General features: G+C 33.4%; 2 protein-coding genes across 3 annotated transcripts; one reads left to right on the top strand and one right to left on the bottom strand.

The window, feature by feature from the left end:
* The first annotated feature begins 217 nt into the window (after positions 1–217).
* On the top strand, positions 218–1806 carry LOC131645532 (protein MAIN-LIKE 1-like). The gene is made up of 5 exons (XM_058915955.1): positions 218–259; positions 378–821; positions 895–1041; positions 1129–1518; positions 1621–1806. Exons 1-5 carry the CDS (start codon positions 218–220, stop codon positions 1804–1806), a joined length of 1209 nt encoding a protein of 402 aa, XP_058771938.1.
* A 906-nt stretch (positions 1807–2712) lies between these two features.
* On the bottom strand, positions 2713–16037 carry LOC131641734 (DNA (cytosine-5)-methyltransferase CMT2-like). 2 transcript variants are annotated; one of them, XM_058912048.1, is made up of 23 exons: positions 15580–16037; positions 13505–13885; positions 13248–13282; positions 13029–13131; positions 12228–12332; positions 12025–12144; positions 11773–11866; positions 11143–11345; positions 10969–11034; positions 10641–10883; positions 9283–9341; positions 9042–9108; positions 8625–8954; positions 6404–6472; positions 6234–6320; positions 5941–6028; positions 5347–5465; positions 5167–5271; positions 4465–4508; positions 4307–4376; positions 4133–4236; positions 3534–3862; positions 2713–3500 (listed from the first exon to the last, which is right to left on the bottom strand). In XM_058912048.1, the coding sequence occupies exons 1-23, from the start codon at positions 15820–15822 to the stop codon at positions 3259–3261; spliced, it is 3306 nt and encodes a 1101-aa protein (XP_058768031.1). In that variant the 5' UTR covers positions 15823–16037; the 3' UTR covers positions 2713–3258. The 2 variants fall into 2 exon arrangements, with proteins under 2 accessions (XP_058768031.1, XP_058768023.1); XM_058912040.1 differs by having other exon boundaries at positions 2713–3862.
* Between the last annotated feature and the right edge of the window lie 2198 nt (positions 16038–18235).

The raw sequence follows: 18235 nt of genomic DNA on the forward strand, positions 1-18235 counted from the left end.
CCTATGGTTGTTGAGCCGGTGGTTCAGGTGGTCCAGGAGCAAGTAGTTGTTAAGCCGGTGGTTTAGGAAATAGTGGTTCAGGATCAGGTGGTTCAGGAACGGGTGGTTCAGGATACAGACACCACCATTTATGCATCTACGAAGTTATCAGTACACACTGATGGAGGCTTCCCCGGAGGACCTTCTAACAGGTCTATGTTGACGGGATACGCTGACCATGTCGCTTATAGGATATGGAAGGGAAGGGTATGTAATATTGGTCTTGTTTAAATACTTAGTTTTTTATGTTTCATACGCAATTTGATTTATACTAATTATAATGTTGGTCTTGTAATAATGGTCTTATTTAAATGCTTAATTGTATTATTTTGTTACAGGAGCGTCCAGTGTTGAAGGTCGCTTCTCACGGGTTGAAGTTAAAGAACTTCCCCGAGATTCGGATGCCTAAGCAGGTGAGGAGGATAGTTCAGGATTTCCATCTGATGGACTTTGCTGGATGCTCCTTAATGATGTTGGACGCCTCCCTGTTATCAGCTTTTGTTGAGAGGTGGAACTCGGATACATCATCCTTCTATCCTCCATTTGGGGAGATGACAATGACTTTTGATGATGTGGATGCCCTCTTTCACATTCCGATTGCTGGTACGTTTTTCACACTAGTTTATAGGGACCAAGCGACGGCGGTGCGCATGGTTATGGATGCTTTGGAGGTTGATGAGGTGGATGTGCTACATGAATTTGGTGAGACTCGGGGTTTTCACCTTACGATATCTTGGTTGAGGACTACTTATCAGGAGCTTGTGAATGCAGAGAGGTACCAGGTTACCGTTAGGGTGTACATGCTACATCTAGTGACATGTACTTTCTTTGTGGATAAGTTTGGAGTTTATATAGATGTTCGATACCTTTCTCTATTCAGCGCCATTGACACCCCCATGTTGGGCTTGGGGAGTGGCGACAATGACGATGATGTATACGGCATTTGATGTTGCATCTCGTCTTGACACCAGACAGCTAGCTGGTTACCTGAGCTTGTTTCAGGTATATTCTAATTTATTAGATGGTTTTGTGTTTAATTATTTTGATGTATTTATTTTATAATTTTTATTTATGTAGTGTTGGATCTAGGAGCATTTCCCTCACATCTGTGAGCGGAAAATTCTGCGTGGTGCGGCTACTGACTCATGTGAGAAGAGGTGGAAGGCCAAAGAGGCCATTCCAGAAGGGTTGGTGGAATACATGCAGAGGCTGGATGCTCTGGCCTTGGATTATGTAATTTGGACATCGTATACAGTTCGCCGTCCTCATTGTCCTTTTGACGTATCTACTTTATATTCAGGGTATGTCAGATGGGAGAGCCATTTGGCTAGACACTTGCCTGAGAGGTGTCTACGCCAGTATGGTTATATACAAGGCATCTCACGTCCGGTCCTAGAGGCTCCAACTAGTGGCATTGATCGATGGTTTGAGAGTCACATCATCAGTTTCCCCCGTGAGATCATTGATACAACCATTGAGGTTTAGGAGCCTGGGCAGTGCGAGGATGGATACCTGGAGTGGTTTCATCGTGTGTCACACCCTAGGGTCATATCACCTGCCACAACATCTGATGTTCCATAGCCTTCAGGTACCAGGGATTCTTCCGTTCCACCATCACCACCTCCACCTCCCGCGGGTGACCAGGACAGACGCCTACAGTTCATCACCGTTCACTTAGATAGCCTCATGGATTTGGTGAACTCTAATGGTGAGGTTCATACTATTTTAGCTAGGTTGGCCGATGTTGCCCGTGGAAGGCCTATGTAGATTTTTTTTATGATTGTATTATATGTATATTATGTACGGACATCTTTTTTATTGCATGATCTTTTTTGCTATAACATGTTTCGATTAGATAAAGAAAATAAAATGATATCAATAACAAACAAACATAGTTAACAAATATTAGATGACAAACATCAAACATAAATAGTACTCCAAAACATGAAAACCTAGGCATTAACGGATGACTCTAGACGTTTCAGACACTTCATTATGTCGTCCACGGATCTTTGGATTTGTGCGTCCAACTCGATCGGACCTTTAGTTATCATATGACGAAATGATTTCCACATGGGCTTCACATCTTCATCATTCTTCAACTCGATTAGGTTGTATTTCACCCTTCCATTTGTATCAATTTAGTCCCAAAACTCGATCTTTGTCACCCTTTTGTTATCGGAATCAAGCAGCAAATTATTCAACGTTTATTTCAAGGTGGCAAAGAATTCGGGCCCATATGGAATCTTGGTTTCAACAGTAGGGTTGCAGCCATTGAAATACACTTCTATATTAATCAAATACTAAGGAAGAGGTTTGTTGAGATATGTTAGCCAATAACCCTAAGACCCCTATTTATACAAATGGTGATGCATTATAGACCACACATGTGCCGATGCAATCAGGACCCTCCAAAAGTGTGGGCAAAATCTCAACCATTGAAAAAACCTAACATTAGAACATACCAGAAATTTCAGTTATAATGAAATTTCCAGTACTGCATGGGAATTTAAAATTTCTGATATACCGAAAATTTCAAATACATTACCGAAAATTTACTTATACTAAAAATTTAGTAGAATGTACCAAAAATGTCGTCTTTAAATTCCTTGCATCTCATCAGAGGTAAAAATGGAAGGGTGACATATATAATTATAATTTGGGGGGTTAATTTTTCCTAGTATGAGTATGTTTAAAAGTTAAGTGGAAAGTTGAAAAACCATATATTAATATCAGCTAATGGTTTTCTCATGATTGTGATTGCTAACTTTACGATATAAAATGAATCATATATCTAAAAGAACTGAATCCCAAATCAAAGCAACGAATGTTATTTCTATCCACCTAAATTAGATGGAAAACTATCTTTTTTTCTCTTCACATTAAATCTCTCATACAAGCTTACAGGCTTGAAATGAGGCATGGAAATAATTTGCTTACAACGGAAATTCAAGTACTTATTGGATTTTTTTTTTTAACTAGTACTTAGATATGATATTACATCTTAAATAAGTTACATAGTAGCACAAGAGTTGTACAAATAAATGAGATTACACGTTCAAATTAAATGGAGTAGCTGAAACTTGTCTATGAGATTGAAAAAATTGCTCAGCAAGAAAGTCAAAACGTCAACTCCACTTGTCATGAGACGTGAATGTTACACTAGTTGGTGTCTCCGGCATTTTTTTAATCAAAAAAGGTTTTGGTAGCATTTTCTGACTAAAAAATGGCGGTGTCACCTGCATTTTCTGACTGAAAAATGGAGGTCTTTGCAGCATTTTCTGAATCAAAAATGGTGTCTGTAGCATTTCCTGAATCAAAATTGGTGTCGGCTGCATTTTCTAACTCAAACATGGTGGTGTCTGCAGCATTTTCTGACTCAAAAATGGTGTTGGCAGCATTTTCTGACTCAAACATGGTGGTGTCTACAGCATTTTCTGACTCAAAAATGGTGGAGTCACCTGCATTTTCTGACTCAAAAATGGTGGAGTCACCTGCATTTTCTGACTCAAAAATGGTGTTGGCAGCATTTTCTGACTCAAAAATGGTGGTAGCAATTTTGGTGTGGGTAGCATTTTTTGAATCAAGTGTGGTATTGGCAGCATTTTCTGACTCAACTCCGGTGGTTACGTCTGCATTTTCTGACTCAAAAATTGAGTCGCCAATATGATTACTTGACAATTGAAGATAATTGGAAAGAGAGAATTTGGATGGGAGGGTCATATGATGCTCATTACTGACAAGCTTCCTATGTGCAATTCCTAGGGCATATCCTAAAGCTCGCGAAACAGGAACAGCAACTGCATTTCCAATTTGACGGTACCTGTAAATAATATCATAAGAAAAATGTAAGGACACTACACTAAGTATCTTGCTATATTATCACAATGTTTTACAAGGGAATTTTGACTGTAGGTCTTTCTAAAATCAGTTTCTATTTCTGTCCCTTGTTTTTTTCACTATCTACAAAACAGATTTCAAATGCAGAGTTGTGACTACGGTGGAGCAAAAGGGATCAAAATTTGGTAAGATTTAGGAAAGAAAAGCATATTTAAATTAAACCTAGTTTATATTCATTAAATAATGGTCTTACCTAGCTTTCACAGACCCATAAAATCTATAATAATCCTGAAATCCTTGCAACCGGGCAAATTCTCGTATAGTGAGGATTCGATCCTGCTCTGGATGTAGTACTATCTGCAAGAGTTTGAATATATAAGAAACCAATTTTGTAATTTCGGCAACAAATTAGAGACTGTGATAAGACCTGGTTATGACAACTTGGGGAGGTTAGTGCAGTAGGAACAGTCTCATCCCACCACAATCGTCCAAATGGCCTACATATACGTCCAAATTTAGATCAAAAGTAATCAAATGCAAAGCAAGAAAAATAACCAGATAGACTACTGAACTGAAAAAAATTACCTCTTGGACCTCCCCTGCTCAAAAGTGAAGCAATAATCCGGGACCTGAGACCAAACAGTAAAGACGGTAAAGATTAACTAACTTAGTACCGTTTGAATCTAAATGCATAACCTCTCATTTAAAACACTGGAAATTCAACTGCATATAGAGACCAGAAACATCTAATAACATCTTATTTTTCTATACATATGGCAGGCGATACAGCTTACAAGTTTGCTTCAATTGAACTGCTTGAGAGGCTAACAACCCCTAGCCATATGTATTTATAATGAAAAGATTACGATCAAGATCCCTTAGTTATAGCGATAAGAATGAGAGCCTATATCTATCAAATCAAATAGGAATAAAGAATGTAAATCTTGGCAGTACCTAAATAGTAGTATATAATCATTATTATTAATAAAATTTAATGAAAACATTAATTATAAATTTTTAATAAAAATATTACACAATTTCCAATAAAAAATTTCTACACAATTTCCAGCACCTCAGTCTGCCATGGCTACTATTAGACAATAATAGTTGAGATCCCATGTCAATTAGAGAGATATGGCCAAAGTAATCCTTATAAGTTATAACTCTAGGGCAGTTTTTACCACACAGGTTGGCTTTATGGACTTGTGTGAGTTCTAGCCCAAACTCTAAGAATATTCATTTATTATGTCTTAATAAATCTAAGGAAAGCAATATGTAAAGATTTACCAATGGCTTTCCAGATGGTAGCAATGGCCTTTTATCTACTGGATGTGGCTTAACCACATTGTCAGCTCCAACAACTATGCCAGGAAGATTACGGAAATTCGCTCCCTGCAGTAATATTAAATTAAAGGTTGTTCAAGGAATGGCACAAGTGCAATACATGAAATTGATCCAGAATACAACCTTCTGTTTGGGTATTTGACAAATACGTTGGTAGTCATCTTCAGACATAAATTGAGGTCGGTGATCATATAATAAATGATTTTGCTCTGTTGTTCCATTTAATGTGGATCCAGTCATCTCTACTCAAAATGAATAACAAGTGAACAAGATGAGCCAATGCTTGCTTGATCCATATATTTATTGCTAAAATACATAAACAATAAAAAGGGAACTGCGTACAGCATATGTAAACTAAGTGGACTATGATGAAAACAAAGGAACACCAACCATTAAGATAAATTCCACAAAGGCTTAATAAATTGAATCTAGAAAAAAAAATAGGTGCATTAATTTTAATTTTGAAATGACAAAAGAATGCAGAATCAACTATCATGAAAAATTGTTACATTTAATATGAAATTGACATATGGGACAGATCCATGGCAACCAGTTTGTCTAGGAGTTTCTTTTTTCCTATATATACAAATGTGAAAGATAGACGGCGATTGGAGACACAACCACTTATAACAATGTAGATAAGCAAACTGTGTTTTATGAATACTAAATATATTTTTTATTATTACAAATTATGCACTCAAGGGAAGGCACTATTACCGTACTTAGTTGACCGTATATATCTTTGAAATTCTGTTTCTGGAGGTTTTTCGTAAGGCATTTCGTCCCGAGTTTCAAAGTTTGTGACCTACAATATTGAGTTAAGTTAAAGTTATGTTAAAACCAGTAAACATAAAGGAAAAGGCTTCTCTATCAGTACGATTGTGTAAAATGTAAGAATTTACCACACCAGAATTTAATCAATATAACATTAGTAGTTCACTATAAAAACCAAGGTCAATTAAGAGAAGCCTTGTCCAAACATAAAAAGTCAAGCAAAAGTAAGTCGTTACAGGAGGAAGATCGGAGATGGCATCTTGAATAACAAGAGCTTTCTCTAATTCTCGTTTGTGGTCCTCATCATAAGCAACAGTATTACGCTGCAAACAAAAGCCAAAAGCTAGTGAAAAATAGAAAGAACTCCAGATAGAATTATTTTACAAAAAAGAGTAAGGATTAATACCTCATACTCAGGTGGAGGCCAGTATCTAACAATAACATCATGTGTTGGCAATGGAAATTGGGGTAGGACCTGGAAAAAAATGACAAACCATAGAAAAGTAAAATAATTATTTTTAGATCAATGAAACTTAAGAAATTTACTTCATACAAGAATTTGATGAGCTTAATACAAGTCATTATATTAATGTTATGTAAAATTGATGTGTTTCTTAACAAAATGCATAAAATTTACTACATTCAAGAATCTGATGTGATGAATAAAAAGAATTAGATCAGTGAGTAAAATTGATATGCTAATGAAAAAGTGCCCTTGGCAGAAAATGATTGGAAGATATTCAATGAAAGACAAATTTTCAGTTGAAAGGAACCCATCAAAACTTCATGTTTGGGCTGCATTTCATTTACATTGTCAGTCTGCAAGTTTGGTTGTCTATTTCTGAAGATTTGCCCTAGAGGGTAGTTTTAAGTACGTTGAATCATAGTAAAATTCATCTTCAAGATCTTCTACTTTCTGAAAACAGATATGCTCCTGATATATTTCTATATAGACATGTGTGTAGTAAGCAAATGAGAGATCTATCCTCTGCCTATGTTGTGATTGCTTATCTTATGTAGCTTGTCCTAAGTCCGAAAAAAGACAAGGAACTGTGTCGGATTGTCAATAGCCAACGTAAAACATTATCAAATCCTTATTAAGTGGATAGAAGATGTCATTTTGTTAATCCTATATTGTCAATCGTAAGTAATATGTTGTATGACTTGCACATCTCAAGTACACCACATCTTTGTAAGAACAACTACATTAATGCATTGATAAACATGAGTTCTCATACTTTTGAGAAATAATTTGGTAAAGAAAGTAATTGTTATGTAACTTAGAAGTCTACAAAAGTATTTGACACTAAACTTGCTTTTAAACTTGAAATATTTGCACAATGGAAATTGGTGGGCAGGAGAATTTACTGTCACGTGCCTATATGAGAACAAACTTGTGGTAGATAGAAAATATGATATCATAAATGGGATAAACATAATAGTAGATTAGATTTGGTAGAATAACATAGTGGATCTTAGATGGGTCAGAGATGATCACAACATTAAAGTTTTTGGAGAAACGAGAAACCCTTAATACATGTTTTTTACAAAACATGTTTTAGTGGAAATAGAAGGTAGTAAACAAGAGTGGTGGTAGTGAATCTTGGAATAATATAGGTTCCATTTAACAATAAATAACTAAAGTGGAATATGTGAAATGCAAATTTATTCAGGTACAAACTATAATTGTGATAGTTCTTTGATATTTATGAGAGTGATTGATAGAACGATAAACTTAATATTATTGATAGAGTAATTCTACAGTAACTACCAGCAGGAGCAGGTACAGAACAAAAGGAAATTACAACTGCAGCAATAGGAATGATAAACTAATAAGTAGCATAATTTTCTAGGAATTAGAGAGTCCGGTCTCTCCCGAGCTAATTCACATAAAACAACCGAATCTTCTTGGTTTCCTACCCTTATTCTATTTAAAATATGCAATTAACTTAAAGTGGGCCCTATTAATTGGGTCTGCACCTAGCATTTTGTCTTGGAGGTTATAGATACAACATGTCACATAGTTTAGGTATCTTGGATACAAAAACAAAGAAATAGTAGAAGTTCAAACTCTTAATTAAGCTAGACAAAAAAATAGTAGAAGTTCAAAAATATAATTCAAGCAAATGATGAATATTCTAGTGTTACTTCTGATAGAAAGGAACAATTAAAGTTAGAAGGAAAAAAATGCGAATGGTAGACTAATAATGTAGTATGGTACTGATTATTAGACTGTAAAGGGAAGTGAGAACTGAGAAGTTATGACAATACTGTCTTGGTTGAGTGGCACCATACATCAGGAACTAGTGTATTTAACAAGAAAAAAATGACATTTATTGATGACAAGATAGTAGAATCCTGCATTGCATCATTTGATATGTAGCTTACCCCCAACCACTGGAAAAATACTTTGGTTACTATTCTTGAGGTACAACCATGAATGTTAGAAATGGAAGTAGCTAACGCATATGTTTAATGTATTGATGGAAAGAGACATCTGTGTTCCCTTAAAGTCGGGTCAATTAACATAGACATAGGCTTTAAAATATATTTTTAAAAGAGAGGGATGTGTTAGTTTTCAATTCCATATTCATCAAATTTACTAAATATCAAATTATAAAACACACCTCATCAGGATGAGCCCCCCACATGAAAACGCGCAATCGAAATTGTGGAAGACCATAACACCCAGCTGCAACAATTCCCAATCTTGCTTGGTAATTCATATGTACCAAACGGCCTAAAGCATATCTTCCGAGTGAACCCTTGTCAAATCTTAATATGTCAACCACATTCTCCATTAAAACATACTTAGGCTTTAAATATTTCACTATATCCATGAAAACTACTATCTGATGATTTCTTTCATCATCCAGTGGTGATTCCATGTTTCTATAGCGATTATAGCCACTAATTCCTTGACATGGAGGACCTCCACAAACAACACCAACTTCACCCTGAAATGATTTTAAGCAACAATTCTAATTAAAATGCAAAAGCCCTAGAGATTTTTTCAAATTTAGACCATAAAAATTAATACTTACAGGAAGAGGCAAGAGTTTTGATTGTATCCCCTCTCTCACAAAATCCTGAATGATTTGCTTACAATTGCTGCATAAACAAATAATAATAATAATAATAATAATAATAATAATAATAATAATAATAATAATAATAATAATAATAATAATAATAATAATAATAATAATAATAATAATAATAATAAGTATGGAAGCACTAAAAATACTTAAAATTATCAATCATTGGAAAAATCAAGTTATATACCGTAAGTTTTCAATTGGTTCCCATGTATCTTCACTTTCATCATAACCTTTCCAGTTCACCTACAAAAGAAATTCATGAATATTTTCAGAGATTTCAATATGGAAACATATGAGTAGAAGATTAGACAGTAAACTTGTTAAAAGTATTGTATAACTTTAGAACTGGATTATTCCCATGAAAGGATGCTCCATTTATAGGAAAGAGTACATAAAGACACTCAATAATAAAACAAAATAAATATAAAATCAAACAGTGTCAACAAAACTGATAATTTTTAGCCATTAGATGTATTGGACTAGTGATGTAGACTAGTAGAGTCTGCAGCACTGATGTTAAAGTTTATTGAACATTAACAAAATCTGATTGGTCGCTAAGGACAATGTTATCTTAAAATTTGCAAAACTAAGCAGAATTGAGTTTGGAAAAAGTTTGATTTTAGATATGCAAACATTTTCTATTCCATCACTGTTATTAACTGAAAAATAGGAGTAAAAAAAACACGTGTCTCCTTTCATTCGTATATATAACTAAAGAAAATTCAATTAAAAATGAGATTTATTCATAAATAAGATGCGAAGTTATTTTGATTAAAAAAATAATGCAAAGGGTTTGGGCTTTAGATTTAATAGTGTAAAGGTCTTCAATCCTAGTGCTCACCAAACAATTCAGAAGCCGCTTTTCTCATTTGCATCATTTTTTAATGAGGTAAAATTGTTCTCATCCGTATTTTGCGTAGTCTTTGAAGTGAATTTTGATAGAAACAGGTACCAAACAATAAATTTTTATACTAATTATTACAATGAGTTTCCAAGAAATTCAAGAGTCTTGGTTCTCTCCCTTCCAAGAATTTGAGAGCTTGGTCTCTCCCTCCCAAATATAATTGCTTCTAATAATAATAATTGTTACTCTAATAATACTAATGGCTGCTCTTAGATTTTGTAACAGCTACAGACAACTTTTAGAATGGATGTTCTTAAGCCTGTAACCGCTACTTTACAGAATAATCAGCCAAATTCAACCCACGTTTCTAGTAATTCTTAAGGTCCAACAAAATTTTAACACTGCCATTGTTTAAATCTCACTTGATTTTTTTCTGTTTCTCTTTAACAAAGCCTTTTTTTAATTTGCATGCCTCTTTATAACCCACAGTTGTCAACATCTAATTAGAAAATTGTATAATCAAAAAATGTATCGGAACTTGAAACAATGGCAAATACTAGTCACTTGAAGGTGACATGAATATCACCATATCAAAAAACAAGTAAGCAACTATATATATCTGCATAGATATTTCAAGAAAAATAAAGTTTTGTCTGGAAGGAAAAAAGCCAAAAATTGACAGAAATTAGATTTATTACCTTCAAATATAGACTATGTTTTCCTGTTTTACTGGGATCACCGTAGCATATATCAACTAACCTAGATACTTCAAGTTCATCATCAGAACTATCATCCGCTTGAGAATTCACTTGCTTCTTTTCTCCTGAGCTCCTTGCCCGTATTGGAGTTTTTCTTTCTATGTCACCAACATTATATCGTTTGCATAGCTTTTCCCACTCTTTTAATAGTTGCAGAAAGTCCTCTGCAGATTCATTTCTCACCTATACAATAAAATTAAATAAATATTATATGGAATCAGAAAATTTATCATCCAAAAAATTGTAGAAGAAGATAGTCAGCACTTACGTGCGTATCTGGGTGGTTTAGTTTCAAGCTATTAGTTGCAGAGTTATCACTATCAACAGCCCATCTCTGAGCAAAAAAGCAAACAATAGAAGATCAGAGTATAACAATGATACTCAATGTAATTTGTGAAATACAAATAATTTCAGTACAAATATGAATTTCATTTATAATTACCGCGACAAGATTAACTGATGATAGATTGGCACCTAAGCACAGTCCGGTTGACATGCCACCACAGCCAGAATAGAGATCTAGCAATGTCAGTTCTGTCCTGTGCAATTCAGGACTAGGTAGGCTCTTGGAAATAGTAGATGCCTCTGTTGAGAGACTCTCAAGCACAGCAGGTTGTGATGACTCCTTAATCTTAACAACATTATCTAAGAAATAGACATTTTTTAGCATTAAATTTGAACAAAACAACACATATTGTATGAACTTAGTTTGAATATCTCAACTTGCAGTTTTAAATGATCACTGAAATTGCACTTTGTTGTCAATTCAACAGTTAAAGGATGCAAATGCTGACCACCTGAGAACTGGTAACAGTATATAATATGACCAGCGAATAGATGATTTTTTAGCTAAAACTCGAGATCACTACAAAAAATTAATTTTTGTGTTCATCAAACAAACATGACAACTGCAAGAAGCACACTGAACAGAATTGTTTCCTATTTCTAAACTACTTTTTTTTCTTCCTATCAAGGCACTTCTGCCTTCCAATTCCTTGTCTAGTGATAGATTAAACAAGAAAATTTTGGTAAAGAAAAGACTAAAAGCATCTTGCACTCATTCATGACATACCTGTTGGTATTTTACGGAATGTAGAGTACTCAACACAATATTCCATATCATAATAGAAGTTAGATGGTGAAACAGAAGTCACTCTCAGACCAACCTGGAAGAAGTCATACAGAAAAAAGAACTGGCCATTATTACATACAAAGACAGAAATATAAACCTCAAAATTGACAAGGCAGCAGTACCTTATCAGATGAAGTTGTGAGCAAATAGAAAAAAATAAGAAAGATCTTAACTGAGTCTTGTCATACATACCTTAGGTTTTATGTATCTAACATTCACTTTCTCTATTATGGAATCTATTAAGTTATCATTCATTATTGATGAATAGAACAAACGCCTCTTGTCATGATAATCACCTGCATCTTTGACAACCTGTGAAAAAATCAGATGCAATAATTAGAATGACATATATTTCAACATAACTAAATTAATATCAGCACATACTTGGTACTCACTGTATCTTGAATTCTGTAAAACCATTGGACCCGGAAATATTTTTTCCTATCAGTAGTTTGAAAAAACTCAACAATCTTGCCAATATGTTTTTGTTCTTCTTCACCCTGTAAGAATCACATAGAATATAAGTATAACTAGCTCTCATTGTGTTCATAGAATCACGAGATTTTGTGGTACACAGATGTCACTGATATCCATATATTACTCTGATGGCTCTTCATAGGAGGACAGTAGAGAGATTAATATGACAAGCCGTACTCACAAGCAAGTTTTAAGGATATACTCGTACACCTTTAATAATAAAGTCAATGAACATAAACATATAGCAGTATGCTGGGAGGAATTTAATTAGAAAACAAAAGAAAAATGCATAGCAACCCCTGATATCTATTTACTTTGTTTTGAACTGATCACGCCATGAAATTTTGAATCCAGAACCTTCCGAAAGATTCAAATAGTGTAATAGACCCGTTCATCTATCAGATAGTTAAATCACTTGCACGTGATTAACACTAGACGTGGGAATTGATAGTGAGACTACACCATTTTAAAAATAAATATGAAAAATTAAAAAAGAAAAGATATATTATTTTTAGAAGAGACATATATATATATATATATATATATATATATATTATAAAAAAGTTGAAGACACTAACTAATCCAAACTTAAATAAATTAGTAATTACAGTCATTATAGCTGCACTAATAAGTTAAAGTACACGGTAAATCTATAACAAGTTTTGCTTAGGTGACAAGCAAACAGATAAAATACCATGTTTTCTGAAGTATGCACTTACTTCTATAGATGCACAATCACCAATATTGAAAATGCAGTTCCCAATTTTAGCTTGGGCATAATGGCATTTAACATTTATAATAGTCTCGTCTTCTTCATCCTCACTATGATATCAGCCATGTCAAAAAGAAAAAATACAGTGAAAAATTTAGAACACTTATCATCTGAGAAAGAGTGTTAAAATCGCCAAAGTTGAATTTATGAATAAGTCAGTACTTACTTTATTTTGAACACTCTATCTTTACATTGCTTGTCCTGCAATTTTCAACAGAAAAATCAGATAAAAAGAAAATGGAATACAATGTGTTTGAATCAATAGAAACTAACAGACCTTTTCATTTCTTAAAATGAAGAATGCAGATAATGACCAACTACTTATGGGAAATGAAAATGGTTAATATTTTCTTCCTTTTTTGGATACAGCATAATGTAGTTATAATAACATGAAAAGCATACTAAATGAATCAGGCCAACAACCTTCAATTCATAACGCCATCCCCATCTTTCGCGAGCTTCATCGTCAGGTATAGGATCACCAATGAATGAAGAAATGCTTTTCTCACCCATACTTCCATTTGCAAATGAAGCTGATGAGTTAAATTTCTTTTTTGGTGGTTTTCCTTGTAGCTTAGACAAAGCGAAATAATCAGAATTTGTTTGGCCATTTTCAACCCAGGTTGAGGATGTCATTTCCTCAAGAGACAGTGCTGAGCAGTTGATATCATCAACTTCAGGGGAATGTTGTTCCTCTGATGAATTAGGCAATTCAATGGAAGAAGAAATCACTTTTTTAGTTTTCTTCTTCTGGTGAACTACTGGCATGTTCTCATTCCCGTTTGAAGACCTACATCTTCGAAGCTGCATGACTCAAGAATCAGAATACAGAATCTTTTATCATTGGATAACAAGAAAAGTAATATCAAAGGTTTCAGGTATGTCAACAATGCGCACATTGTGCCAATGTGTTGTTACATATAATACTAGTAAAAAAATGAAAGTAGTTTAGGTTGAGGACATAGGAACTAAAGTAACAACACATTAAGAATCAAATACACTTAAATAACCACAACAACAAAAATAATTAAAAAAACAATTGTACATCGCTTGGGAAAACAACTTAATTAACCGCTTATGCATGGATTATTTCTATAATCAAAGAAGAAATATGGTTAAATTGTCATTTTATAAATAATACATTTTTCGTTTAGTTAAACTAGCTTAGTTGATAGCTCTAGGGACCTCCGTTCCGATTGCATGAACGTAAGTTCGAACCCGCGACACTCAAATTATTCACGTTTAAGGGATTAAAGATGTTTCACAAGTTATTTACATGAATTCTATCAAAAGCAATATAGCGAATGTGCTTGTGAAAACAAGATTATTTATTTATCAAAATGAGAGAGAAGCAGGCAGAAATTGCTGAATTGGTTTACAATAACACAACCCAAGAGTAAATATTGATATGCTTCGGGATTGAAATAAACTTTTTAAATTTATTTAATATAACTTTTGAATTGAAAATATTATCAGTTAAATAAACAGCATAAAATTCAGGTAATAGAAATAAGCTTGATATTTGTTTATTTGTTTATAGTATTTATATTTTATTTTAGGATATATACTATATATTTTTAATATCCATTAATTTTTTTGACAAGTAAACATCCATTAATTAATAAATTAAAAATTGATATAATTTAATAACTGTGCACTATTAACGTGATGAAATTTTACGCACATATTGAATCACATCATAATGATGCAATATGAAGTCTTATAATAGTATTTTAAAAGAGAACGTTTATAATATAAAGGAAATCATTGTTATGCACAGAAAAAGTTTTTTTTGACCATCCGTAAATATTACTTTAAATAAAATAAATATTACGTAAAAATAAAATTTAAATATGATTTAAAATATGACGTCACTATGGATAACAAATAAATCCTTTTATTAAAAAATACGGAAATCAAACTGATAAAAAAAAACGTTAATAAGTCTTGAAAATATTATCCAATAAGGCAATAACTATATAATTAACAAAGAATTTTCTATATCAATAAAACAATTTTATAGAATTATCCAATTAAACCTCTCTATAACTTAACTTGTACTAACATTTCCAAAAATATATTATACACAAAAAAGTTTGTTACCATCCGTAAATATTACTTTAAATAAAATCAATATTTACTTTAAAATATGACGTCACTATGGATACCAAATAAATCCTTTCATAAAAAAACAAACACCGAAACCAAACTGATAAAAAAAAATTAATATAATAATAAGTATAAAAAAACGCTTGTAATAAAAAATTGTTTTTTATTTCCGAAGAACAAAATTAGTTTTTTTAGAGTTGAACTATACAATTAACAAAGAAATTTCCACAAAATAAAGATTTAATTGGATAATTCTTAAACTAAAAAAATAAGATTATCTTAAAAACACAAAATTATCCACAAAATAAAGATTATTATGACGCAGAAAAAAGAAAAACACTAAAACCAAGAAAGAACTAAAAGAAAAGAGAGAATTACGAGTGACGAACCTTCACATCACGAGAAGAAGAGTCAGTTTCGTCAGATTCAACGGAAAATCTCGGCGAGCGTCGTCGATTCTCCTCCGACAATCTCACCTCAGAAACCCTACCTTTCCTCCGCGAAGATCCTCCGGAAGAACCTGCATTGCGACCATTCGCATCGGCGGAATTCGGTTTCGGCGGAGGAGATCGCATGGAGTCGTCATCTGCATGCTGTACCGGGAGCACCTTCGGCGGCGATCCCTCCGTCATTTGGAGGTTAACGACGGAGAGGCAGTGAATTGAATTGAGTTAGGTTAAAGTTTGGAAGGGTTTTGGTTTTGAAGATCTAAATCTCGATAAATGTTAGAGGCAGGGTTTTGCTTTTTTTGTGTTGACCGTTTAAGAGTGAGTTGGTTAATGTGTTGGAAAATGTAAATCGTGTGAGTGAGGTGAGAAAAGGAAATACACCAATAGTGTGTATGTGGTGGAATTTAGTTTCACTGCGAATCTAATCTAATCTAACAGCACACGGGAACCCAAAAATGTACTTTAGTGACAACTCAAAATCCTCTTTTACCAATTTATTTTAACATTTTACACAAATTATAAATTTATAAAATTGTTTTTATTGAATATTAGTGTATTCGTTCATTAATATAATTTAGAGTGGGAAAATTGTTTATTTTACACAAATTAGAAGTAAAGTAGGATCAAATTGAAAAAATTAAAAAATTATTCATTTTAGAACATTTTGTTTATAAATATAGGAAAATGCTAACTAGTGCCCTTAGGGTACTCTTTTAAGTAATTAAATTAGTAAGAATTTTTAAAAATATGTGTATTAAATACATTGAAAATTGTAATCTTGACTTTTATAAAGGATATTTTCTTTATTTAGTATGCTTAAAAAGTGCTATGAAGATATTCGTTAGCAAGATCCATAAATATATTATTCATTCTAAATTGAGAGTGTTATACTATTACATATTTTAGGTTGTATACGAGTCTTTAAAAAATAATAATAAAATTATATTAATAGTGGTATGGACCTAATCAATTCAACTCGAAATAGTTACACCGTCCAATTGACATAGTGGATGATTTCACATCTATTAAAAAATATATAAAAATAAGAAATAAAATTATGATTTTATTAGAGTGTCTCTGTCATATATTGGGAATGATGAAATTTTTATTAATTAAATAGGAGAATTAGAAAAAGTACATTGGAAATTGAAATGGATCATTTATTTTGAGATACTATTTTATTCTAAGTTGGTCACTCATAACAGAACGGATGAGTAATAAATTAGGTAATTTCTCATCTCACGTGTGTTACATGGGGCAAATCTCTGAAAATCTAAAAAATGCCCCTAAGTGAATTCGGAGATGCATCTCCGCACGCACAAAATACTATTTTTTGCCAAAATTTAGTTCGGAAATGCATCACCAAAGTCACCCTTTGTGTTTTAAAAATCAAACAACCCTCGCGTTTCTTAAGGAAATTGATTCGGAGATGCATCTCTAAATTTTTGTCTCTGTAATTTTTTCAAAATCAGTTTTCAAGTATTGTGATGTTTTCGATCCAAACTAATTTCAATTCGATTAAAAATATTATAGAAACTGAATATTATAGAACCACGTTATTTATTTCAAGGATTAAGAAAAAATATTATAGAACCACGTAAAACTTTAATAAAATCAAATATTATAGAAATTGAATATATTAGTACAACCATTATTCTCAAAGTCAATTAAAATTAAATAAAATACTCTTATGTGTATTCCTAATCCTAACACCCTAGTTCCTCCTCTACCTATGGTAAACCACGTCACTTTGTGCCTCAAAAAAAATGAATTGTGTTAGGACGACTGTTTCATCTCCACCTCTCGCAAACACTCTGGACTTGATGCCCTGACGTGTAAGCCACATAATATTTTGATTATGCGGCAACACATCAACGGCGTGGTCGTCCAATGCCTACTAATTCTCCTAGAGCTTCTTGTCAGCAGGTCTAGGTGGACATCCAATAGCGTCTTGTGTCATGTAAGGGTGTGACACTTTATAGAACCATGACATGTAACCCTCAACATAGCTCCATTGAGACGTGGCCTCGTGAGTCTCATACTCCACCGGTACCACATGATTCTCAAAATCCGCCAAAATGTCATCCAGGTCTTTGCGGACAGTACGCATAGAAACACCCTAAAAGGGTGACCTGAGAATGATCTGCATGTACCCAAATTGTCGCATGCACTGCTCGGGCAGATACTTGCATATGATGTTGGTCTCACATGTCAACCATTCAGAGTATAAGGAAATGGGGTCGAATGAAACTCTGTCTCGGTATGCTGTATGGCCTCCATTTTACGTCATCATGTTGAGTGCGGGCAATATACACATGGTACGACAAGATATGACCATCCCCTCTGCGAGGGACAAACCGACAAGCATATGGCCAATCATGACTATAGGTCGATGAATGTGAAAACCTGTGGATGCAATGATAGTGAGCCAGGATCCATCCCCGAAAACCAATAAGAAAAAAGTATTACTAACAAGTGTAAAAAGAAAAAAAATTAGTTTCTAACTTAATAGTGAGATTTGGAAATTACCGTAAGTAAGATGCATGAGTCTGTCATCTGATTTGTCGTCCATCTACAAGCTTCGTTTAAGTTGTGG

Source organism: Vicia villosa, linkage group LG1 (assembly GCF_029867415.1).
Source record: "Vicia villosa cultivar HV-30 ecotype Madison, WI linkage group LG1, Vvil1.0, whole genome shotgun sequence".
NCBI lineage: Eukaryota > Viridiplantae > Streptophyta > Magnoliopsida > Fabales > Fabaceae > Vicia > Vicia villosa.

Excerpts from the sequence above, each read along its gene's own strand:
- LOC131645532 (XM_058915955.1), top strand. The coding sequence starts at position 218 with ATGTCGCTTATAGGATATGGAAGGGAAGGGTATGTAATATTG. Across the intron at positions 822-894 it reads TGAATGCAGAGAGGTACCAG|ATGTTCGATACCTTTCTCTA; the intron begins GTTACCGTTAGG and ends GAGTTTATATAG. Across the intron at positions 1,519-1,620 it reads TCATTGATACAACCATTGAG|CCTTCAGGTACCAGGGATTC; the intron begins GTTTAGGAGCCT and ends GATGTTCCATAG.
- LOC131641734 (XM_058912040.1), bottom strand. The coding sequence starts at position 15,822 with ATGACGGAGGGATCGCCGCCGAAGGTGCTCCCGGTACAGCATGCAGAT. Across the intron at positions 11,867-12,024 it reads TTAGATACATAAAACCTAAG|GTTGGTCTGAGAGTGACTTC; the intron begins GTATGTATGACA and ends GACTTCTTCCAG. Across the intron at positions 6,321-6,403 it reads GGCCTCCACCTGAGTATGAG|CGTAATACTGTTGCTTATGA; the intron begins GTATTAATCCTT and ends TTTTGTTTGCAG.